Raw genomic sequence first — 26,282 nt, forward strand, 5'->3', positions numbered from 1 at the left:
CTATGCTCCATGATTATGTGGGGTCCACTGCCTGGGCTTCTTGCCTGGGCGACTCCATAGGCTTTGTTCAGCGACTGGGCAAGGTCACAGTCTAGGATCTGCTGGTGAGCAGTACCATAGGCTAGGTGCCTAGGCTGTCCAAGATCACTCTGCATGCTTCCTGGTTATGTGGGGCCAGAGACTATACTTAACAGGAGGACAGGATTGTTGGTTTGGTTCCCAGTCCAAGCTGACTGTACAATGAATTCCATAGCTTCCTGGACTCATTGATCAGGCTTCCTGATCAGGTGGGTCATAGGCTATACTCAGCAGTTGAGTGTGGCTGCAAATTTGCTTCTCTCTCCAGGTAGGGCTATAGAACAAGCTCCACGGCTGGTACAACTTGTTGGCAGGGAACCCAAATAAGGCAGACTGCCCACTGAGTTCACTGGTCAGATGGGGTCAACGGCTCTGCTGTGCAGCTGGGCAGAGCTATTGGCTAGAATCTCTGACAAGACAGTGATGAAAGTGCAGCTGTAGGATGGGCTCCTTGGCTTTCTGATTTCTCTGGCCAGACTTCCTTGTTGGGCAGGATTGTAGGCTATACTCAGCAGTTGGTCAGGACTTTGCATTTGCTTCTCTGGGCAGTGCAGCTGTAGAATGGGCTCCACACCTGGCACACCTTGTTGGCTAGGGACCCAAATTAGGCAGAAGTACCCTCCGGCTCCCAGGCCAGTCATAGTACCAGCTCAGCTCTGCAGATGGGCAGAGCCACTGACTGGGATCTCTGCTCCAATGCCAGTACAAGCAGGAATGTGATCTGCCATGATCTGACCGCTGGTTGCTTTAAGTACTACCCACCTTCTCTGTTCCTATGTGATCCCCGGTGGTAAAGCTCCTCAGTGATCCTCGTAAGGTGAGACCCAAGTGGGTCTCCCAGAAAGTGTCCAGCAATACTGGAGAACCTGATGTTCACCTTTGGCTCTCTATTTCCCGTTGGAGAAACCATTGGCTTAGGAGGGCATTCTCAATGTGCCAGCCTGGGGAAAAGGGTGATGCAGTTGGTATGTAGCTGCTCCTCTTACCCTTCTAATGTGATCCTTCTCAGTCTCTGTTGTCCAGGAGGCTGCTTTAGCCTCACTCTCATGTTCTGGGGTTTTCACAATGGTGTCTCATCTATGGATAATTGCTAGTTGTTGTTCTTGTGACTGGGACTGAAGTCAGGAATGACCTATGTTATCATCTTGATGACATCACTCAATAGTATGTTTCATTCGTGTTGTTTCATATAGTTATAATTCACTCATTTTTTTCCTTTCTGTACAGTAATCTGGTATATGATTATTTCATAATTTATTTTCCATGCTGATAGATTATGGGGTACTTCTAGTGTCTGAATATTGTGACTATCACTGATTCAAATATTATTTTACTTATCTCATAGGACAGGTAGATGCAAGTATCTAAGGTATACCTGAAAATGGAATTTTTGGGCCATTGCTCTTTTTATAATTTGTTGTACCAACTTTGGTTTCACCTCAGAGGTGTGGAAAGTGGGAAAGAGGGTCACTCCCACACTTCAAAAAAGAAAAGGGTGGATACATTGCAAATTCATGTCTTTTCTTTAACTCATCAGTTCTGTGATTAGGCAAACACTGGACAAACAACTAACATGGTATGTGGGGAGAGACAGGCACCTGCAGGGAGAAACAGGAAGAAAGTATTTGCTTATATAAGGCAGGCATTGATGGCCGCCATATAGTAAGAAGATTTTGCTAAAATTTTAATATTTTGCTAAAAGTTGAATATTGGAGCTAGCATAAAATCATGAAGACCATATTTTTGTTTTTAATCTCTCTTATTCAGTTTGCATTTGTAATGTTTTTTTATATACAGCAGAGAGTTGGAATTTGCTTGTTAGTCAATCTGAAAAAATACTTTTTCATTTAGTTGGAGCTAAGCCTTTTAATTTATTTATTGATTGATAGTACCAATATGTTCTGTAGCAGTTCCCCTATCTTGTTCTATATTTACATGGAAATGGAAATGCATAGATCTATGTACACACATAAATGAACACACACACACACACACACACACACACACACACGCATGCACAAACACTCCCAGTATGGTGGTTGTTTCTACTTCCTGTTATATTTGTAATATACAAAGGTTTGTATTTTTGTTCTAATGAACAACTTCATATTAATATCTTTATACTAATGTCCATAATCCCATCTTTTTGAGATACTCTTTTGGTTCCATTTATGAACAGCATTCTCTGTGCTAGTAATCTCTTAGTTCCCTCTACCAACATGCAATTTAAAGCAATGTTCTATCATTAACAGCTAATACATAATATATAGTCCATAATCATATTTACTTTCCATATATTCTTTGCCTTCTCTCCCTGTTTTTGATAATTGTATTATACATGTATGTCTAAAATATATACCAAGTATGTGATATTTTATCACACAAATACCCTGCATTTAGCCCTAGTTCTACAGTTACATTTATTCAATGTCCATTAGTTCTTATGCAGAAGCTTCTCCAACCATTTCTTAGTTGATCTGCATGTGCTCAATCTGATTTTGTTTCCTTTAGATATGTCTTTTTGTCTGCAAAGCCAAAGTTTCACCCTTGCTTTATTATTAAAGTGCAATAGTTATATTAGAATATTCATCGGCATTAATGATTTGAGGTCAGTTTTTTGGGGAGGTGTCTGATTTGCCTTTTCAGTTAGGTTTTGTTTTCTTTTATTTTAGGAAATTTTCTTGATAGTATTTAGTATTTATTCCATTCTGTGACATTTTTTCTTTGTAGACTATTTTTATGATTGTGTTGTATTAACATTCCCTTCCTTCTTTCTTACTTTCTCTCAAATGATTGTTTATCTTTTTGTTTAATGTTTTCCTCTTTTTCTCCAATCCAATCTCCATTTCCCTTATAGTTCCTATACTGTCTATTTGTTCCTGGTACTTAATTATTTTTTGAAGGGCTTACTTTATTTTTTTTAAAGATTTTATTTATTTATTTATTTGAAAAAGAGCGAGAGAGAGGTGCAAAGCGGGGGGAGGGGCAGAGGGAGAGGGAGAAGCAGACTCCCCACTGAACAGGGAGCCCGATGTGTGGCTCCATCCCAGGACCCTGAGATCATGACCATATGAAAGCAGACACTTAATCGACTGAACCACCCAGACACCACTGAATTGTTTACTTTAAAAAATGCTATCAGTTGTCTTTCTATATCTTTTTGTTGTCTAGTCATCTAATTTCTTAGCCTTCCTATTGTGATTTAGTATTTTCTTTTCATGCAACCATTTATTCTAAATATTTATCATTCCTTTGGTAAGCCCATTATAGAAGTGGACATTCTAGCTATCTTTGCTTGTAATATTTATTTAATCTTTTTAAAGGCTAATATTTACATACGAGTTCCATGTCAGTTCCTTTTCAGTTCTGTCATATTTGAATAGCTATTTGCTCAAAATAATGTGAGGAAGAATGGGGCAACAACCACCTGACAGGTGAAAAAGTGTCTCAAACCCACATTCTCATTAAAGTTCTTGTGTCCACATCCTTGGGGATAGCTTTTGGGTCAGTGTTTAGTGTCCCTTCTTCAAGTAGAGCAAGTTGCTAGGGTAGCACAAAGTGAGATTTTTCTAGTCACAGCTTTTCTTTGTGGTGATTTAGGGACCACATCAATTAGAACTCTGATACAAGTACTCAGAAATATTTGCCAAATGAATGCATAAGTGAATATTGAACTTCCTAATGGACTATGCACTAAAGAAAGTCTATTTCCCACACATATGTTCTCCACATGTACACTACAATCCATTTCTTTCTACTTTCTGATCTCCATTCTTATTGCATAATCCATCATGCTATTTTCTATTGTTTAGAAGTCTGACTCCCCTGCCTGATACAAAATAGACTTCTATGATATTTTGCTCAGCATAGCAGGGTGGAAACTAAGGTAAAAATCAGAATTATTAAGTCTTGACATGTCCCTACTTTATATTTAGGAAAGAGAAGTAAAGGACAGAAAAAAATAGTTGCTTTCTCTGGTATTGTACCATATAGGCAGAGAGATGCTTATTGAATTTAGCATGTAGAAGCATGCTACTTTTGAAAGGAGAGAAAAGCTTACTGATTCTTATTTGAATCTCAATTCCATATCCTGGCTCTGACAGAAAGAGACCAGAGTTACATTATTAGTGCAAGGAAAAAAAACCTTTAAAGTTTTGATGAATGATATTATGGACTGAATTGTTTCCCCCCAAATTCATATGCTAAAGTCCTAATCCCAAATGTGATTGTGTTTGGACAAAGGGCCTTTAAGGAGGTAATTAATGTTAAATGAGGTTGTAAGGATGGGGCCTCAATCCACTACAACTGGTGTCCTTATAAGAAGAGGAAGAGACACCAGGGATGTGCACACAGAATTAAGGCTGTGTGAGGACACAGCAAGAAGGCAGCCATCAGTAAGCCAAAGAGAGAGGCCTCAGGGGAAACCAGACCTGCTGAAACCTTGATATTGGACTTCTAGCCAAGGAACTGTGAGAAAATAAATATCTGTTGTTTAAGCCCCCTAGTCTGTGGTATTTTATTATAGTAGCCCTAGCAGACTTATACAGATTATATGTGCAAATAATTAAGAATTATGTTCAAACATATGACTTTAGATATATAAATCATACAGATAGTCCTAATCTACAACTGCCCTACTAGTTAATATACAAAAGGTTGGTGAATACTATTGATCTTTGAGCAATACAGGGAGTACTATATAACTTTCAACTCCCTCCAAACTTAACTACTGATAGCCTACTGTTGACCAGAAGTCTTACTGACGGCTGATTAACATATATTATATATGGTATATGTATTATATGCTGTATTATTACAATATAGTAAGCTAGAGAAAAGAAAATGGTATGAAGAAAATTATAAGGAAGAGAAAATTCATTTACAGTACTGTACTTACCAAAAAAAAAAAATCCATGTATAAGTTGACCCATGTCATTCAATTCCATGTCGTTCAAGGGTCAACTGTATTTCTGTTTGTTTGTGGATTTCTTTCTGTTAAAACTTCTTAACACAACCAGGCACAAGGATTTTATAAGAACAAATATTAAAAAGGATCTCCAAGGGCACCTGGATGGCTCAGTTTGTTAAGCATCCAACTCATAATTTTGGCTCAGGTTGTGAGATCGAGCCCCACAATGGGCTCCACACTCAGCGTGAGGGCCTGCTTAAGATTCTCTCTCTCTCTCTCTATCCCTCCCTGCCCTGGCTTTTGCACTCTCTCTCTCTAAAAATAATTTTAAAATTTTTAAAAAATAAAAAGGATCTCAATTATGGAAGATCAATAAATATCAATACGTCACAAGAAATAGTTATTGGAGACACATGCTATCTGGGTGGTGAGAACAACTAATATGATTTAATACATCTCTAATGAAGTTAGCCTAACCAATCTAATTTACCTGGGAAAACCGTTGCAATATATTTTTTAAAATTCTCTAATTCTTTCTCATCTGTATCCATCTTGAACTTAGCCTTCAGGATGTAAACATTGCCAAACTTGTTCTTGAGGTGCTGAGGGCTGCCCAGGCAAATGAATTTTCCCTTCACCATGATGGCCAGCCTGGTACAGAGGGCATCACATTCCTCCATACTAGCAAAACAAGACACCAGAATGATGTAAGGCTGAAAAGACCTCCTTTGGAAGATATTCTGTAGTTCAACTTTCTAGTATTTTGTAACTCTTTAAAATGGAAGTCGCATTTGCCCATCATCAACATCATGGAAAGTGGAGATACTTTCAAGTTCAAAGTAGTTGAGAACCAAATTCTCAAATGGAACAGATCATAAATTTTCTGCCCTCTCCTCTCAGTGAGAATTCTTGGCCATTCCTTTCACTAGGATTCAGGAGGAGCTCATACTTAGGCTTGTTTACTGTCCTATATTGCAAGCCCCAAATACTGCTCTCCCATAGCCATGAAAACACTTCCAACCCTTAATCAAGCCTCCCAATAAACCACACCTGTGAGAGGTAATGATGATGACTTTGCCACTTTCACGTGCCCTTGTTACTGTGTTCCAAAGCAGGCGCCGGGCCCCTGGGTCCATGCCAGTTGATGGCTCATCCAGGAAGATGACTGAGGGCTTTCCCATTAGGGCAATGGCATTACTCAGTCTACGTTTGTTTCCTCCACTTCATGGTCAAGAAAGAAGAAGCAGAGATTAAATTACATTACAGTAATTTAATACATCAAACATCTATTTAATACATGTCATCTTTTACAGAAAACAATTTGCGTATTTCCAAAATGCTGAGTCAGGGAACAAGCAGAAGTACTAAAAATGCTGATTACATGCAGCTCAACCAAGGCACCAGACCCAAAAACACCTGCAATAAATCAAATCATTTTCATTTGAAATGTAGAAAAGTGACTTTTGTTTACAAAATCAATTTTAGCCATGTTATCAGTGAAATTTACATTATTCTTGAGATTTCTTGGGATTCCTAGATACATAAGCAACATAGTGGCCAGGCTAATACAAAGAATCTTACTTTTTTTTATCTGAGAGACACAGAACTATAGAGGTAGAAAAATGGTCTCTTTTGTAATTCAATGGCTACAATTCTAATAACACCAAGATTTTGAGTTCCATCTCTGCAAAGGGAAGATATGATACTGTCTAGGTCTGCTTTACTGCTGGCATCTAAACACTGGCAGGGCATGAGATTGCTTCATAGTTGTTGCCTCTGTTTGTCAGTGGAACTTTGGTTAAACAGTAGGCACCCATTCCAAAGAGCAGAAACACAAGAGACTGATCAATATTAGCGCAACGAGAGCACCAGTATAATATCTCACCTGTAAGTATAAATAAACTTGTCAGCATAGGGTTCCAGATTTAGTGATTGCAATAGTTGATTCACATATTGTGTAATCTGGGTCTCAGGAACACCCCACAACCTGGCATACATGACCAAAATTTCCCGAGCAGTCATGTAATCCAGCAAAGCATCAAACTGTGGACAATAGCCAATTTTTGACCTTACCTGAAATAAGAGAATAAAAATGGACACAATTCAACTATCTTACTGAGCATAATACTAAATACGGATAACATAGAAGACCTGTAGTTCTCCAGCCCATGCCTCTAAAAAGGTTAGAACCCACAGAGTTTTTCCAAAGAATTTCTTCTCCAGTGATTATAGAATCATTGCATCTGGAAGCCATTATCATGTATTGGAACACAAGTGCGCAAAAGTACGGATTTTTCTATCATGATGTTATCTCCCTATATATGGCCAAAATCAATTGATTAAATAAATGGAAAATAATCTTAAAATAACAGTGCACCTATTTACCTAAGTATATTCACCTGAAGAAGCAGAATGAGATAGAAAGAGGTTAGTTTACCATTGGCTCAAACTTTATTCGTTGTAAGCCTACAGGAAATTCTGATGACCCTAAAAAGTAAGAGATCTAGATCACCAGTGTGATGTATAGTGTTAATAACTGGGTGGATATTTTTGAAATTTGGTACCTTATTTTCTCTTATATGTCTTCATTGGTTTAGTCTCAAGGGATGCTAGGATATCATAACCAAAGACTGTCTAGAAGGAGAGGTTCGACAATAATATCTAGGTTCAGCTCAGTGACATCCTACTTTTTGGTAGTGGTAGTAGATAGTTGGGCAATAACTAGGGTCTTCATAGCTCTTTTATATGCAATATAACTTTATGACCATTGTTTAAAATGTAGGTGAGTAGAACTGGGATCCTAGCTCTTATTTCAGTCATATTGATGGTAAAAGAAGACAACATATTATAAAAATTTTATAATATTTAGACAAAATATCTGACTAAAATTTAAGTTAAAATCAATAACAACAATGAATATTTTAAAAAACCTCTATACTTTACAAATTTTAAAACAAATTTCTAAGACTACACTCTTAATTCAGGTGTTAAGAGAACTCAATGCACCTTGCAATATTTTTTTAATTTTTTTATTGTTATGTTAATCACCATACATTACATCATTAGTTTTAGATGTAGTGTTCCATGATTCATTGTTTGTGCATAACACCCAATGCTCCACGCAGAATGTGCCCTCTTTAATACCCATCACCAGGCTAACCCATCCCCCCACCCTCCTCCCCTCTAGAACCCTCAGTTTGTTTTTCAGAGTGCATCATCTCTAATGGTTTGTCTCCCCCTCCGACTAGCTCCCCTTCATTCTTCCCCTCCTGCTATCTTCTTCTTCTTTTTTTTTCTTAACATATATTGCATTATTTGTTTCAGAAGTACAGATCTGTGATTCAACAGTCTTACACAACTCACAGCGCTCACCATAGCACATACCCTCCCCAGTGTCTATCACCCAGCCACCCCATCCCTCCCACCCCCCCACCACTCAAGCACCCTCAGTTTGTTTTCTGAGATTAAGAATTCCTCCTATCAGTGAAGTCATATGATACATGTATTTTTCTGATTGACTTATTTCACTCACCATAACACCCTCCAGTTCCATCCACGTCATTGAAAATGGCAAGTTCTCATTCCTTTTGATGGCCGCATAATATTCCATTGTGTATACATACCACCTCTTCTTTATCCATTCATCTGCCGATGGACATCTTGACTCTTTCCACAGTTTGGCTATTGTGGACATTGCTGCTATAAACATCAGGGTGCACGTACCCCTTCAGATCCTTACATTTGTATCTTTGTGGTAAATGCCCAGTAGTGCAATTGCTGGATCATATGGTAGCTCTATTTTCAACTGTTTGAGGAACCTCCATACTGTTTTACAGAGCCGTTGCACCAACTTGCATGCCCACCAACTGTGTAGGAGGGTTCCCCTTTCTCCGCATCCCCGCCAACATCTGTCGATTCCTGACTTGTTAATTTTAGCCATTCTGACTGGTGTGAGGTGGTATTTCATGGAGGTTTTGGTTTGGATTTCCCTGATGCCGAGCGATGTTGAGCACTTTTTCATGTGTCTCTTGGCCATTTGGATGTCTTCTTTGGAAAAATGTCTGTTCATGTCTTCTGCCTATTTCTTGATTGGATTATTTGTTCTTTGGGTGTTGAGTTTGATAAGTTCTTTATAGATTTTGGATACTAGTCCTTTATCTGATATGTCATTTGCAAATATCTTCTCCCATTCTGTCGGCTGTCTTTTGATTTTGTGGACTGTTTCTTTTGCTGTGCAAAAGCTTTTTATCTTGATGAAATCCCAATAGTTCATTTTTGCCCTTGCTTCCCTTGCCTTTGGCGATGTTTCTAGGAAAAAGTTGCAGCCGCTGAGGTGGAAGAGGTTGCTGCCTGTGTTCTCCTTTAGGATTTTGATGGACTCCTGTCTCACGTTTAGGTCTTTCAACCATTTGGAGTCTATTTTTGTGTGTGGTGTAAGGAAATGGTCCAGGCTCATTCTTCTGCATGTGGCTGTCCAATTTTCCCAACACCATTTGTGGAAGAGACTGCCTTTTTTCCATTGGACATTCTTTCCTGCTTTGTCAAAGATGAGTTGACCATAGAGTTGAGGGTCCATTTCTGGGCTCTCTATTCTGTTCCATTGATCTATGTGTCTGTTTTGTGCCAGTACCATAATGTCTTGATGATTACAGCTTTGTAGTAGAGCTGGAAGTCCGGAATTGTGATGCTGCCTGCTTTGCTTTTCTTTTTCAATATTCCTCTGGCTATTTGGGGTCTCTTCTGGTTCTATACAAATTTTAGGATTATTTGTTCCATTTCTTTGAAAAAAGTGGATGGTATTTTGATGGGGATTGCATTGAATGTGTAGATTGCTCTAGGTAGCATGGACATCTTCACAATGTTGGTTCTTCCAATCCATGAGCATGGAACGTTTTTCCATTTCTTTGTGTCTTCTTCAATTTCTTTCATGAGTATTTTATAGTTTTCTGAGTACAGATGCTTTGCCTCTTTGGTTAGATTTATTCCTAGGTATAGTATGGTTTTCGGTGCATTTGTAAATGGGATTGACTCCTTAATTTCTCTCTCTTCTGTCTTGTTGTTGGTGTATAGGAATGCCACTGATTTCTGTGCATTGATTTTATATCCTGCTACTTTCCTGAGTTCCTGTATGAGTTCTAGCAGTTTTGGGGTGGAGTCGTTTGGGTTTTCCACATACAGTATCATATCATCTGCAAAGAGTGAGAGTTTGACTTCCTCTTTGCCGATTTGGATGCCTTTGATTTCTTTTGGTTGTCTGATTGCTGTGGCTAGGACTTCTAATACTATGTTGAATAGCAGTGGTGAGAGTGGACATCCCTGCCATGTTCCTGACCTTAGGGGAAAAGCACTCAGCTTTTCCCCATTGAGAATGATATTCGCTGTAGGTTTTTCATAGATGGCTTTTATGATATTGAGGTATGTACCCTCTATCCCTACACTCTGAAGAGTTTTGACCAAGAAAGGATGCTGTACTTTGTCAAATGCTTTTTCTGCATCTATTGAGAGGATCATGATTCTTGTTCTTTCTTTTGTTAATGTATTGTATCCCGTTGATTGATTTGAGGATGTTGAACCAGCCTTGCAGCCCAGGGATAAATCCCACTTGGTCATGGTGAATAATCCCTTAATGTACTTTTGGATCCTATTGGCTAGCATATTGGTGAGAATTTTTGCATCCGTGTTCATCAAGGATATTGGTTTGTAATTCTCCTTTTTGATGGGGTCTTTGTCTGGTTTGGGGATCAAGGTAATGGTGGCCTCCTAAAATGAGTTTGGAAGTTTTCCTTCCATTTCTATTTTTTGGAACAGCTTCAGGAGAATAGGTATTAATTCTTCTTTAAATGTTTGGTAGACTTCCCCTGGGAAGCCATCTGGCCCTGGGCTTTTGTTTCTTGGGAGATTTTTGATGACTACTTCAGTTTCCTTAGGGGTTATAGGTCTCTTCAGGTTTTCTATTTCTTCCTGGTTCAATTTTGGTAGGTGATACATCTCTAGGAATGTATCCATTTCTTCCAGGTTATCTAATTTGCTGGCATAGAGTTGCTCATAATATGTTCTCATAATCGTTTGTATTTCTTTGGTGTTGGTTGTGATCTCTCCTCTTTCATTCATGATTTTGTTGATTTGGGTCATTTCTCTTTTCTTTTCGATAAGTCTGGCCAGGGGTTTATCAATCTTGTTAATTCTTTCAAAGAACCAGCTCCTAGTTTCGTTGATCTGTTCTACTGTTCTTTGGGTTTCTATTCATTGATTTCTGCTCTGATCTTTATTATTTCTCTTCTCCTGCTGGGTTTAGGCTTTATTTGCTGTTTTCTCTCTAGCTCCTTTAGGTGTAGGGTTAGGTTGTGTATTTGAGACCTTTCTTGTTTCTTGAGAAAGGCTTGTATTGCTATATACTTTCCTCTCAGGACTGCCTTTGCTGTATCCCAAAGATTTTGAACAGTTGTGTTTTCATTTTCATTGGTTTCCATGAATTTTTTAAAATTCTTCTTTAATTTCCTGGTTGACCCATTCATTCTTTAGTAGGATGCTCTTTAGCCTCCATGTATGTGTGTTCTTTCCGACTTTCCTCTTGTGATTGAGTTCTAGTTTCAAAGCACTGTGGTCTGAAAATATGCAGGGAATAATCCCAATCTTTTGGTACCGGTTGAGACCTGATTTGTGACCTAGGATGTGATCAATTCTGGAGAATGTTCCATGGGCACTAGAGAAGAATGTGTATTCCATTGCTTTGGGATGGGATGTTCTGAATATGTCTGTGAAGTACATTTGGTCCAGTGTGTCATTTAAAATCTTTATTTCCTTGTTGATCTTTTGCTTAGATGACCTGTCCATTTCAGTCAGGGGGGTGTTGAAGTCCCCCACTATTATTGTATTGTTGTCCATGTGTTTCTTTGCTTTTGTTATTAATTGGCTTATGTAATTGGCTGCTCCCATGTTAGGGGCATAGATATTTACAATTGTTAGATCTTCTTGTTGGATAGACCCTTTAAGTAGGATATAGTGTCCTTCCTCATCTCTTATTACAGCCTTTGTTTTAAAGTCTAATTTGTCTGATATAAGGATTGCACCCCCAGCTTCCTTTTGGTGTCCATTAGCATGGTAAATGGTTTTCCACCCCCTCACTTTCAATCTGGGGGTGTGTTTGGGTCTAAAATGAGTCTCTTGCAGACAGCATATTGATGGGTCTTGTTTTTAATCTAATCTGATAGCCTGTGTCTTTTGATTGGGGCATTGAGCCCATTACATTCAGGGTAACTATTGAAAGGTATGTATTTAGTGCCATTGTATTGCCTGTAATGTGACTGTTACTGTATATTGTCTGTATTCCTTTCTGGTCTATGTTACTTTTAGGCTCTGTCTTTGCTCAGAGGATGCCTTTCAATATTTCTTGGAGGGCCAGTTTTGTGTTTGCAAATTCCTTTACTTTTTGTTTGTCCTGGAAGCTTTTTATCTCTCCTTCAATTTTCAATGAGAGCCTAGCTGGCTATAGTATTCTTGGCTGCATATTTTCCTCATTTAGTGCTCTGAAGATATCATGCCAGTCCTTTCTGGCCTGCCAGGTCTCTGTGGATAGGTCTGTTGCCAATCTAATGTTTCTACCATTATAGTTTACATATCTCTTCTCCCGAGCTGCTTTCAAGATTTTCTGTTTGTCTCTGAGACTCGTAAGTTTTACTATTAGATGTCGGGGTGTTGACCTATTTTTATTGATTTTGAGAGGGGTTCTCTGTGCCTCCTGGATTTTGATGCCTGTTTCCTTCCCCACATTAGGGAAGTTCTCTGCTATAATTTGCTCCAATATACCTTCTGTCCCTCTCTCTCTTTCTTCTTCTTCTGGGATCCCAATTATTCTAAAGTTTCGTCTTATGGTATCGCTTATCTCTCGAATTCTGCCCTCGTGATCCAGTAGTTGTTTCTCTCTCTTTTTCTCAGCCTCTTTATTTTCCATCATTTGGTCTTCTATATCACTGATTCTCTCTTCTGCCTCATTTATCCTAGCAGTTAGTGCCCCCATTTTTGATTGCACCTCATTAATAGCCTTTTTGATTTCAATTTTGTTAGATTTTAGTTCTTTTATTTCTCCAGGAAGGGTGTCTCTAATAACTTCTCTGCTTTTTTCTATCCCAGCTAGTATCTTTAAAATCATGATTCTGAACTCTAGGTCCAACATCGTACTAATGTCCCTATTGAGTAGGTCCCTGGCAGACGGTACTACCTCTTGTTCTTTTTGCTGAGGTGATTTTTTTCGTCTCTTCATGTTGTCCAGAGGAGAATAAATGAATGAGAGAACAAAATGCTAACAGGTTAACCACGTCCCCAGCAAATATACTCTAAACAAATCAGAAAAGACCTGGAACCAGGGGAAAAGAAAGGGAAAGAAAGATAAAAGAAAGAGAGAAAAAAGATAAAGATAAAAACAAACAAAAACAGAACAAAACAAAACAAAAAAAGACAGAATATGATCAAATATGATCAGGCTAGTGCATAGATCAGTGCCACACACTAGATTTTCGGTGTATTTTGGTCTGTTAGAAGAAAGTGCCTCCTAAAATTTTGTTTTTATTTTTATTTTTTTTAAAGATTTTATTTATTTATTTGAGAGAGAGAGAATGAGAGATAGAGAGCACAAGAGGGAAGAGGGTCAGAGGGAGAAGCAGACTCCCTGCCGAGCAGGGGACCTGATGCAGGACTCAATTCCGAGACTCCAGGATCATGACCTGACCTGAAGGCAGTCGCTTAACCAACTGAGCCACCCAGGTGCCTGCCTCCTAAAATTTTAAAGAAAGAAAGACTTATATCTGTACAAAATAAGGGTTGAAACAATGAAGGGATGGAAGATGACTGTAAAGATGAAAATTATAAAAGATTTTATAAAAGGAATTGATAAGTAGTTGTTTGAAAAAAGAAAGAAGAAGATTTTTAAAAAAAGAGAAAAAAAGGGAGTGAATGTGATCAGGCAGGAGACTAGAACAAAGCCATACACTAGGAATTTAGGGTATATTTTGATCTGTTAGAAGAAACTGTATTTCAAAATTTTAAAGAGAGAACAACTTATATATATATGCCAAAAATAAGGGTATCTACTATGAAGGGATAGAATATGACTCTAAAAATGAAAAATAAATTTTTTTTTTCAAAAAGGGATTGATAAGATGTTGGTTGAAAAAAGGAAAATGAAAAATAAAAAAAAAATCAGTTAAAAAAATTAACTTTGAAAAACTAATGAATCATGGTAAAAAAGCCATGAATTCTATGTGCAGTATTCCCCTAGCACTGGAGTTCTCCCGTTCTCCTTGATCGGTAAACTTGGTCTTGGTCTTGGCTGGCTGATCTTCTGGGGGAGGGGCCTGTTGCCGTGGTTCCCAAAAGTCTTTGCTGGAGGCGGTATTGCCCCGCCCTTGTCGGTCCGGGCTAAGCAAGCTGCTCGGGTTTGCTCTCGGGAGCTTTTGTTCCCTGCAAGCTCTCGGGACAGCTTTGGAGGACCAGAGTGAAAATGGTGGCCTCCCAATCTCCACCCGGAGGAGCTGAGAACTCGGGGCCCCACTCCTCAGTGCGCCCCCAGAGAAAAGCAATCAATCACTCCCATCTCCCTGGTCTCCGGCCACACTCCGTGTTCACCTGGCCTGTGACCGAGCGTTTCTATCTCTGGCACCCGACCCCGTGTGGAGTCTCCAAACCCAGCAGATCTCTGCAGTGCGCTCCCGCGCTGCTCCTCCCAGGGGAGGAAGGGGAATCTCCCTGGATCTGCCACTTGTTGGGTCCCTGCTGGAGGAGCAGTGGCCTGTCATCGATCACAGTTTATGGCAACCCCGAGCTGAGAGCCCGTGCCTCGGCTCCATCTCTGCAGCCAGCTTCCCCACTCCGATACCTGGGAGCTCTGCCACACTCAGGTACCCCCAGTCTTTCTGTGACCCCGAGGGTCCCTCAGGACCACACTGTCCCATGAGGGTTCCACCCCCAGCTTAGCCACTGGAGCGATGTCCCTCAGTGGAGCCAACTTCTAAAAGTTCCAATTTTGTGCTCTGCTGCTCTATCACTTGCTAGTAGCGGCCAACGGAGGCCCCCTCCCCCGCCATCTATCCTCCCAAATATTGCCTCGGATTCACTTCTCCGCAAGTCCTACCTTCCAGTAAGTGGTTGCTTTTCTGTTCAGAGTTGTTGCTATTCTTTTCTTCGATCTCCTGTTGAATTCGTAGGTGTTCAGAATGGTTTGATCTCTATTCAGCTGAATTCTTGAGACCAGACAAAATCCAAGTCTCCTACTCCTCCACCATCTTGCCTAAATCACCCATCTTGCAATATTTTGAACAACAAATATTTTGAGGCAGTGAGAAGGCCACTTTAAACAATGAAAGGTTATTAGTTAACTAAATAATTTTTATTTCCCTGATGGCTAGTGATGTTGAACACTTTTTCATGTATCTCTTAGTCATTGTATGTCTTCTTTGGAGAAGTGTCTGTTCATGTCTTCTGCCCATTTTTTGACTTGATTATTGTTTTCTGGGTGTTGAGTTTGAGAAGTTCTTTCTAGATCTTGGATACCAGCCCTTTATCAGAAATGTCATTTGCAAATATCTTCCCCCATTCCGTAGGTTGCCTCTCAGTTTTGTTGACTGTTTCCTTTGCTGTGCAGAAACTTTTTTATCTTGATGAAGTCCCAAATGTTCATTTTTGCTTTTGTTTCCCTTGAGTTTGGAGACATGTTTTGTCTGTTGCTGTGGCCAATGTCGAAGAGGTTGCTGCCTATGTTCTCCTCTAGGATTTTGATGGATTCCTGTCTCACATTGAGGTCTTTCACCCATTTTGAGTTTATATTTGTGTATGGTGTAAGTGAATGGTCCAGTTTCATTCTTCCACATGTGGCTGTCCAGTTTTCCCAGCACCATTTATTGAAGAGACTGTCTTTTTTCCATTGGATGTTCTTTCCTGCTTTTTCAAAGATTAGTTGACCATAGAGTTGAGAGTCCATTTCTGGAGTCTCTATTCTGTTCCATTGGTCTATGTGTCTGTTTTTGTGCCAATACCATGCTGTTCTGATGATCACAACTTTGTAATATAGCTTGAAGGCAGGCATTGTGATGCCCCCAGCTTTGGTTTTCCTTTTCAACATTCCCCTGGCAATTAGGGGACTTTTCTGGTTCCATACAAATTTTAGATTGTTTGTTCCAGTTCTGTGAAAAATGTCAGTGGTATTTTGTTTTGTTTGTTTTTAAGATTTTATTTATTTATTTGAGAAAGAGAGAATGAGAGACAGAGAGCATGAGATGGAGGAGGGTCAGAGGGAGATCAGACTCCCTGCTGAGCAGGGAGCCGGATGCAGGACTCGGTCCCGGGACTCCAGGATCATGACCTGAGCCGAAGGCAGTTGCTTAACCAACTGAGCCACCCAGGTGCCCCCTGTCAGTGGTATTTTGATAGGGATTGTATTGAAAGTGTAGATTGCTCTGGGCAGCATAGACATTTTCACAATGTTTATTCTTCCAGTCCATGAGCATGGAATATTTTCCCATCTCTTTGTGTCTTCCTCCATTTCCTTCATAAGTATTTTGTAGTTTCTAGATTACAGATCCTTTACCTCTTTGGTTAGGTTTGTTCCTAGGTATCTTATGGTTTTTGGTGCTATTGTAAATGGAATTGATTCCTTAATTTCTCTTTCTTCAGTTACATTGTTAGTGATAGAAATTCAACTAATTTCTGTGCACTGATTTTGTATCCTGCCATGTTGCTGAATTGCTGTATGAGTTCTAGTAATTTGGGAGTGGAGTATTTTGGGTTTTCCACATAAAGTATCATATCATCTGTGAAGAGAGAGATTTTGACTTCTTCTTTGTCAATTTTAATGCCTTTTATTTCTTTTTGTTGTCTGATTGCTGAGGCTAGGACTTCTAGTACTATGTTGAACAATAATGGTGAGAGTGGGCATCGCTGTCATGTTCCTGACCTTAAGGGAAAAGCTCACAATGAGATACCACCTTACACCAGTTAGAATGTCAAAAATTAACAAGACAGGAAACAAGTGTTGGCGAGGATGTGGAGAAAGGAGAACCCTCTTACACTGCTGGTGGGAATGCAAGCTGGTACAACCACTCTGGAAAACAATATGGAGGTTCCTCAAGAAGTTAAAAATAAAGCTACCCTATGACCCAGCAATTGCACTACTAGGTATTTATCCCAAAGATACAGATGTAGTGAAAAGAAGGGGCACACGCACCCGGATGTTCATTGCAGCAATGTCCACAATAGCCAAACTGTGGAAGGAGCTGAGATGTCCTTCAATGGCTGAATGGATAAAGAAGATGTGGCTCACAAATACAATGGAATATTACTTAGCCATCAGAAAGGATGAATACTTACCATTTGCATTGACATGGACAGAACTGGAGGGGATTATGCTAGGTGAAATAAGTCAAGTAGAGAAAGACAATTATCATATGGTTTTATTCATATGTGGAACATAAGGAATAGTGCAGAGGACCACAGGGGAAGGGGGGGGGAAACTGAACAGGAAGAAATCAGAGAGGAGAAAAACCATGAGATACTCTGAACTCCGGGAAACAAACTGAGGGTTACAGAAGGGAGGGGGGTGGGAGGATGGGGTAACTGGGTGATGGGTACCGAGAAGGGCACGTGTTGCAGTGAGCACTCAGTGTTATACACAACTAATGATACACAACTACATCAAAAACTAATGATGTACTATATGTTGGCTAACTGAACAGAGAAAAAAAATTTCTTAAATAAAAAAATTTAAAATGAATAATTAGAAGTTAACTCATAACAATATAAAAAAAACACAGATTCAGCAGATTCTGGGAAGGTGGCGGAGTAGGAAGCTCCAATTTATCTCCCCACCTAGACAACAATTATACTGGCAGAATCTGACTGATTCTGATTTTGGAACCCTGGAGTCTATTGAAAGCTTGGAAATTCCAAGGGAAGATTTGAACTGTAAATTGTGGTTAATTTTAATCAATTCCAGCTTTTAGCACACTAGCACCTACCATCCTCTATTCCTAGCACTATTGTAGCATCTGTGCACGTGTTCCTGGGGGAACTGGCTGGGCTAAAGGAATCCTGTCCTCCAAATATTGGGCACCTGTATTCTGATTGCTTATTGCTGCTTCTTTCACAAACAGGAAAGTAGACCCCAAAGAGGAAAATAAGTCAATAGATACTGTCCCTGAGTAAGACCCGATGATAGATCTGTTACACAAAGAATTTAAAACTACTTTCTTAAAGATGGTCAAAGAACTAAAGGAAGACATGGAGAAAGTCAAGAAAACAATGTATAAACATAATGGAAATTATCAGTAAAGAGGTAGAAAATATAAAGAGAAACTAAAAGAAATTCTAGAACTATTAAATATAATAACTGAAGTGAAAAATTCACTGGAGGGATTCAAAGGCAATTTTGAGTAGGCAGAAGAAAGAATCAGGAAACAAAAAGATAGTATAATGGAAATTACTGAGCCCATGAAACAGAAAGAAAAAAGATTAAAGAAAAGTGGATGGAGTCTGTGAAACCTATGGGACACTATCAAGTGGATGAACATGCATTGTTAGGGTCTCAAAAAAAAAAAATAGAGTCACAAAAGAACAGAGAGAATGGTTGAAGAAATGATGACTAAAACTTCCCAAATTCAATGAAAGACATGCATACGAACAATCAAGAAGTCTAATGAACTCCAAACAAGATGAACTCAGAGACCCACACCAAGATGCATTAAAATCAAACTTTCCGAAACCAAAGACAAAGAGAGAATCTTAAAGAAGAGACATGGGATCCTCAATAAGATCATAAGCAGATTTCTCATTACAAACCTTGTAGGTCAGAAAGTAGTGGGCCAGGAGTGCCTGGGTGGCTCAGTCAGTTAAGCATCTGCCTTCAGGTCAGGTCATGATCCCAGGGTCCTGGGATTAAGCCCCTGCATTGGGCTCCCTGTTCAGTGGGGAGTCTGCTTCTCCCTCTCCCCTCTCCCCCTCCCCCCTCAACTCATGCTCTCTCTCTCCCCCTCAAATAAATAAAATCTTAAAAGAAGAAGAAGAAGAAGAAAGCAGTAGGCCAAAATATTAAAAGTGCTAAGTTTTTGCTAAGTGCAAAATTTAAGAGAGTTCATTAATACTAGATCTGCCCTACAAGTTATGCTAAAGAGAGTCCTGCAGGGTGAAATAAAAGGACAGTAGTGTATAACTCAAAGCACTATGAAGAAATAAAGATCTCAATTAAGGAAAATATATGGGCAATTATTATTAATAAGAGCAAATATTATTGTAACAAAAGTTTGTAACTTGATTTTTTCTAAATGATTTAAGAAAATAATACACATATTATTATAACTTTGGGTTTTTTTACTCCACATTTTATTCTCTACATAATTGAAGAAACTAATTCATTTGAAAGAATTATTAGTTCATGTTTTTGTCCATACAATGTATAAAGATATAATTTTGTGACATCAACAAACAAAAGGGGTAGGGACAGAGCTATAAAGGAGCAGTTTTTGTATTATTCAAGTTATGCTGGTATAAATACAAATTAGAGTGTTACACATTTATACCAGCATAGATGTTATATGCTGGTTAACATATAATCACCATGGTAACCAACATAAATGTGTATAGAACATGGACAAAAGGATATGAGAAAGGAATTTAAACATTTCACTGTAAAAAAATCAACTAAATGCAAAAGAAGACTGTAATGCAAGAAATGAGGGACGAAACAGCAATAGGGCATATAGAAAACAGGAAAAGGAAAGAAGTCAGTCCCTTCTTATTAGGAATTACTTCAAATGTATATGATTAAAGTCTCCAATCAAAAGACAAAGATTGGCAGAATTATTAAATACACATGATCCAGGAACATCTGGGTGGCTCAGTCTGTTAAGTGTCTGGCTCTTGATTTCAGCTCAGGTCATGAGCTCAGGGTCGTGGGATTGAGCCCCGCACTGGGCTTCACACTGGGCATGGAGCCTGCTTGAGATTCTCTTTCCCTCACCCTGTCCCCTCCCCCAACTCGCACTCTCCCTCTAAAAAAAAAAAAAATACAAGTGATCCAACTATGTGCTGTCTACAAGGTACTCACTTTAGATCCAAGGATACAAATACATTGAAAGTAAAAGGATGGAAAAAGATATCCCATGCAAATAGTAACCAAAAGGGGAGGCTAGGTATACTAATATCAGACTAAATAGACTTAAAAAAATACAAGGAAGGACATGATATACTGGTATAAGTTTCAATGCAGCAAAAAAAAGTACAATTATAAATATCTATGCATCTAATAACATATCATAAAATATATGGTGCAAAAAATTGATAGAATTGAAGGGAGAAATAGTTCTACAATAATAGTTCAATACCTCAATACCCACTCTTAGTGACTGATAGAAAAGTGGATGGAAGATAAGTAAGTAAATTGAGGACTTGAAAACACAACCAACCAACTAGATTTAGCAAACATACAGAACACTCTACCCAACAACAACAGCATATATATTCTTTCCTTTTTTATTTTATTTATTTTTTATTATGTTCAGTTAGCCAACATATAGTACATCATTAGTTTTTGATGTAGTAAGTGCACATGGGACATTTTCCAGGATTGAACATATGGTAGGCCATAAATTGTCTCCATGTATTTAAAAAGATATCATACTCAATACTATTCAACCACAGTGTGAAGTTAAAAATGAATTACAAAAATAAAACTAGAAAATTCATAGATTTATAGAAATTTAACAACACCTTTTTAAACAAGGGATCAAAGAAGAAATCACAAAGAATGTTAGAAAATACATAGAGATGAATGAAAATGAAAACAAAACATACCAAAACTTATATGGCTCAGTGAAAGCATTGCTTAAGGGGCAAATTATAGCTTTAAACACTTACACTAAAAAATAATATATCGAATCCATAATCTAACTTTACAATTCAAGGAAACAGAAAAAGAAACTAAACACACAGCTAGCAGAAGGAAGGAAATAATAGAGCAAAACAGAGATAAATGAAATAGAGAAGAGAAAAACAATGAAGAACATCAATGAACCCAAAAGTTGGTTCTTCGAAAAGATCAACAAAATTGACAAACCTGTAGCTAAACAGACTAAGGGTGGGGGGGGGGGACGGAAAGGTCCAATGCTTCACAACATTGGATTTGGCAGTGATTTCTTAAATATGAAACCAAAAGCAAAAAAAAGAAAAAATAAACAAATTGGACTTCATGAAAATTTAAAAATCTGTGCCTCAAAAAAACACCATCAACAAAGTAAAAATGCAACACACAGAATGGGAGAAAGAAACTACAAATTATATATCCCATAAGACATTAATATCTGGGACTTATAGAGAACATCTAAAATTCAACAACAAAAACAATAGCCTGATTCAAAAATGGGTAAAGGACTTGAATAGACATTTCTTAGAAGAATGTAAACAAATGGCCAATAAGCAAGAAAAGATGCAAATCAAAACCACAATGAAATACCACTTTGCATTCATCATGAGATGCTTTCTCAGCACCTTTTGAAATGATCATGTGATTTTAACCTTTTATTCTATTAAGGTAGTAGATCACATTTATTGATTTATATTTGTTGAACTCTCCTTGCATCTCAAGGATGAATCCCACTTGATATGGGTGTATGATGCTTGAACTGCACTGTTGAATTCAGTTTGGTAGTACTTTGTTGAGAATATTTGCATCTATATTCATCAATGATATTGGCCTGTAGTTTCCTTTTATTGTAGTGTCCCTCTCTGGGCTTTGGTATGAGAATAACGTTGACTTTGCAAAATGAGTTTGAAAGTGTTCTCTTCAATTTTTTGGCAGATTTTGGGAATAATTGGCATTAATTCTTTAAGTATTTGGTAGAATTCACCACTGAAATCATCTGGTCCTGGGCTTTTTATTTCTTAGAGAAGGTTCGATTACTACTACAATTTCCTTAATCATTATTGGTCTGGTTCAGATTTTATATAGCCAGAAGTGGAATTTCTAGAGCATAAGATAATTCTATTTTGGGGGGCACTGATATAGGGTTTACCACATCAGTATCTTTTCTAAATTGTTAAGACTTGTTTTGTGACCTAACATGTCATCCGAACATGTCATCTAACATATTCCTTGTGTGCTTGAATAAAATGTATATTCTTCTGCTGTTAGGTTAAAATTTCTGTTTGTTAGGTCCATTTGATATATAGTGCTGGTCAAATTCACTCTTTATTGATTTTCTGTCTGGATGTTCTATCCATTATTGAGGTTTCCTGTTATTATTGTATCAGTTTGTTCTTTCAGATCTGTTGATATTTGCTTATATACTTAGGTGTTCTGATGTTAGGTGCATATATATTTTCAATTGTTATATCCTCCTATTGAATTGACACTTTTTATCATTAGTGTCTCCTGACAGTTTTAATTAGTTTACTTTGTCTGATAAAGTGTAGTCATCCCTGCTTTCTTTTGCTTACCATTTGTATAAAATATGTTTCCATAACTTCACTTTCAGCCAATGTGTATCCTTGAATCTAAAATGAGTTTTTTTGTAGACACATCAGAGCTGGATTTTTTTTTCCATTTTCTCTTTTTTCCTTTTTTTAAAAAAATTTAAATTCAATTAGCCAAGGTATAGTTAGTTTTTGATATATTGTTCAATGATTCATTAGTTGAATATAACACCCAGTGCTCATCATATCATGTGCCCTCTTTAATTCCAATAACCCAATTGCCCCATCCCCCACCCACCTCCCTTTCCACAACCCTAAATTTATTTCCCAGAGTCAAGAGTCTCATATGGTTTGTCTCTGTCTCTGATTTTTTCCCATTCAGTTTTCCCTCCCTTCCCCTATTGTCCTCTGCACTATTCCTTATGTTCTACATATGAGTGAGACGGTCCTAAGAGGAAAATACATAGCCATCCAAGTCTCTCTCAAAAAATTCCAAATGCACGAGCTAATCTTACACCTAAAGGACCTAGAGAAAGAACAGCAAATAAAGCCTAAACCAAGCAGGGGAGGAGAAAAAATAAAGATTAGAACAGAAATCAATGAAGTAGAAACAAGAAAAACAGTGAAACATATCAATGAAACTAGAAGCTGGTTCTTTGAAAGAATTAATAAGATCATAGTTGGATCTTAATTATTTATCCATTCAGCCTGTTTCTTTTCTTGGGAAGAGTTTGGTCTGCTGAGATTTACTGATAGGGAAGGATTTATTATTGCCATTTTGTTAACTGTTTTTTGTTTGTCTTATAGTTCTTTTGTCCCTCTTTTTCTCTCTTGCTGTATTCCTTTGTGTGTCATTGTTGTTGCTTTCTGATTGACTGATTGATTGATTGATTCCTTTTCCTTTTCTTTAATGTAACTTCTTATTTTCTTTGTGGATACCAATGGGCTTACACAAAATGTTTTATAACAGTCTCTTTTAAGTTCTTTTTAACAACTTAAATTCTCTGCTTTTCTCTCTTTTTCTTCCATATTATATGCTATTTATGTCACAATTTATATCTATCTATCTCGTATTATACATCCATTAACATAATTTAGTTATAGTTGTTTAAATACTTTTTTCTTTTAACTTTTATAGTACAATTAAAAGTAATTTACCCACCACCAATACAGTAAAACATTTCTGGTTTTGTCTATAAATTTATGTTTATCAGGGAGCTTCATATTTTGTTAGGCTCTCATATTGTGCAGTGTCCTTTCATTTAACTTGACAAACTCCTTTTAGCATTTTTTTGGTAAGACTGTTCTAGTGGTGATAAACTCCCTCAGAAAGTCTTTATCTCCCCTATATTCTTGAAGTACACATTTGCTGGGTATAGTACTCTTGGTTGGCAATTTTTGTCTTTCAGCCCTTTGACTATATCATCCCACTTCTAGCCTGTTTCTGCTGAACAATTTTCTGATCATTAATGGGAGTTCTCTTCTATGTAACAAGTCACTTTTCTCTTGCTACTCGCAAAATTATCTCTTTGTCTTTAACTATTTATAATTTGATTATGTGTCTTTAACTTTATAATTTGATTATGTGTCTTTAACTTTTTATAATTTGATTACATGTCTCAGTGTGGGTTTCTTTGGATGCACCTTTTATTTTTTTACTGCTTTTGATCTTCTATATCTGATGTCTATGTCTTTCCCCAGTTTTGCAGTTTTTATCCATTTTTTTTATTAAGCTTTCTGCTCCTTTCTCTCTCTCTTCTTTCTTAGATTTCCATAATGCATATATTTGTCTTCCTGATAGTGTCCCTTATGATTCTTATGCTGTCTTTGCTTTTTTCATTCCTTTTCCTTTTTCTCTGATTAGAGGATTTCCACTGCCCTGTCTTTGAGGTTCTCACCCTTTCTTCTGCTTGATGAAGTCCACGGTTGAATTCCTCTATTGAATTTTTCAGTTCAGTTGTTGGATCCTTCAGATATATGATTTCTGTTTGATACTTTTATGCATTTTCTCTTTGTTGAAATTCTCATTTAGTTCATGCATTGCTCTCCTGAACTTGGTTAGCATACTTACAATCATTGCTTTGAATTCTCTGTCAGATAAATCACCTATCTCATTAGGGTCTTTTTCTAGAGATTTACCTTACTCTTTTGTTTAGAATATATTTCACTGTCTCTTCATTTTTCCTGACTCTCTATATTGGTTTATGCACATTAAATAAAAAAGCCAACTCTCCCAGCCTAGACAAGTTGGCCTCATGTAGAAGAAGAAATCATCTGGCTAGGGATTCTCCAAACCTCTTAAAACTTTGTGCTTGTCCAAACAATCACTTATGTTAGTGATCCTAGGAGATTAGGGTGTGTCAAATTCCACCAGTGCCCTGAAAGCTGAGGAAGTGCCCACAAGCCCATTCAGGCTCCTGGAAGATTACTAATTGCCTGCCCCATTAGTTCCCAAATGCAGATTAGTTTGAAGTTCAACTTTTGTTGGAATGTGAGATATGTAGTCTAGCCCCTTCTGGCAAGAAACTGGGAGCAGGGTATGTTGGCCTACTTGCTTTATGCTGAGCCATCTCGTCAGCCCCCAGAGCTAGGAGATTTGGGAACCAGTCCCTTGGGTGGCAGCCATAAAAATTGAGGAGCTATATGTATGGTTTAAACCTTTCAGTGCTCCCAAAGAAGCTGGGAGTTGGGGAGTCCCTCCTGAATGTAAGACACTGTGTTGTGGGCGGGGTTTACAGAGTGAATGTGTTCCAGCTTACCCTACCCTTTTTGATGTAGTTCCTCAATTGTATGATATGTAGGAATCTCCCAATTCATTTCTGGATTTCTCTGAGGGAAATGATCCTTGTGTAACTGTTGATTCAGGCATCCATAGAAGGAGGGAAAGTCAGGAGCCTCCTATTCCACCATCTTGCTCTCCAGTACTTTCAAAGAACAGTAAAGACACTCTTGTCTTAGATTCTCAGGGTAAGGCTGCTCTTATTATCCTATCACGTCCCCTCAAAAATGTATTTCTCTCTCTGAAATCCACTGGCTGAATCAACAGTATCAATATCAATACCTGTCAGGATTCCTACCCATCACCTTCCATTACTTGCCTCTTACTTCTCCCCCAAGTAATCATGCTACTCACATCTCAGATACTAATCGTGTCTTACCTCTAGAAGATTTTTGGTGATACTTAAATTCTCAATGAACACATCCCCAGAGGTAGCAGTCTCCTCTCCTGTCAATATTTCGAAGGTAGTAGTTTTTCCAGCTCCATTTAATCCAAGCAGTCCAAAACATTCCTCCTTTTGGATTCCAAGGGAGATATTTCTGACAGCCAAAACAGCTGGACATGTAAAATATATCTTAAAAAATACAGAAAACACAATATAGCAAAGGATGTTTATAGGTTAAATTCAAAAAGTACATCAGACCCCTATGGACCACTATGGACCTCAGAGAGCTTCACAAAAACTCTTCTACTCTATTGGAATAATACACATAGATTCAGAAGACCACAGTGAGTCCTTGATACTAATGATATGCTCTTTAATAGGAATGAAATCATAAGTTGGCCATTGAATAATATTACCTTTGTGAGTTCCTTAATAAGTACTGTGAAATTCAGCAATTCCTGAGGCTGCTCCAGGATTCTGTTTCTCTCATATTGTACATCATCATCTTCAGATTCCCCAGATAATTCTGTGGATACTATATCCTATATTTTCAAAAACAGCATCAGATAGATGGATATCCCTTAGACATCCGGTCTAGATAACTGGTTGGCTTCAGGAAGGCTTAACTGGGGGATAATCTCAAAGATGTCAAGACGGGAAAGTTCAAATCATTCCCAAAA

General features: G+C 38.0%; 1 protein-coding gene across 1 annotated transcript in view; it reads right to left on the bottom strand.

Annotated features, from left to right (window-relative positions):
* The window catches only part of LOC114202171 (phospholipid-transporting ATPase ABCA3-like), a 177,285-nt gene that overhangs the window by 3,011 nt on the left and 147,992 nt on the right, over positions 1-26,282 (bottom strand). The window contains exons 24-28 of the mRNA XM_088017035.1: positions 26,019-26,144; positions 25,597-25,791; positions 6,873-7,060; positions 6,038-6,208; positions 5,478-5,668 (exon numbers count right to left, since the gene is read on the bottom strand). Of these exons, the coding sequence (XP_087873161.1) occupies positions 5,478-5,668; positions 6,038-6,208; positions 6,873-7,060; positions 25,597-25,791; positions 26,019-26,144 (871 nt within the window). The remainder of the gene's footprint in view (positions 1-5,477; positions 5,669-6,037; positions 6,209-6,872; positions 7,061-25,596; positions 25,792-26,018; positions 26,145-26,282) is intronic.

Source organism: Eumetopias jubatus, unplaced genomic scaffold, assembly GCF_037043125.1.
Source record: "Eumetopias jubatus isolate StellerSeaLion01/CBP00866 unplaced genomic scaffold, mEumJub1_p1.0 scaffold_12, whole genome shotgun sequence".
NCBI lineage: Eukaryota > Metazoa > Chordata > Mammalia > Carnivora > Otariidae > Eumetopias > Eumetopias jubatus.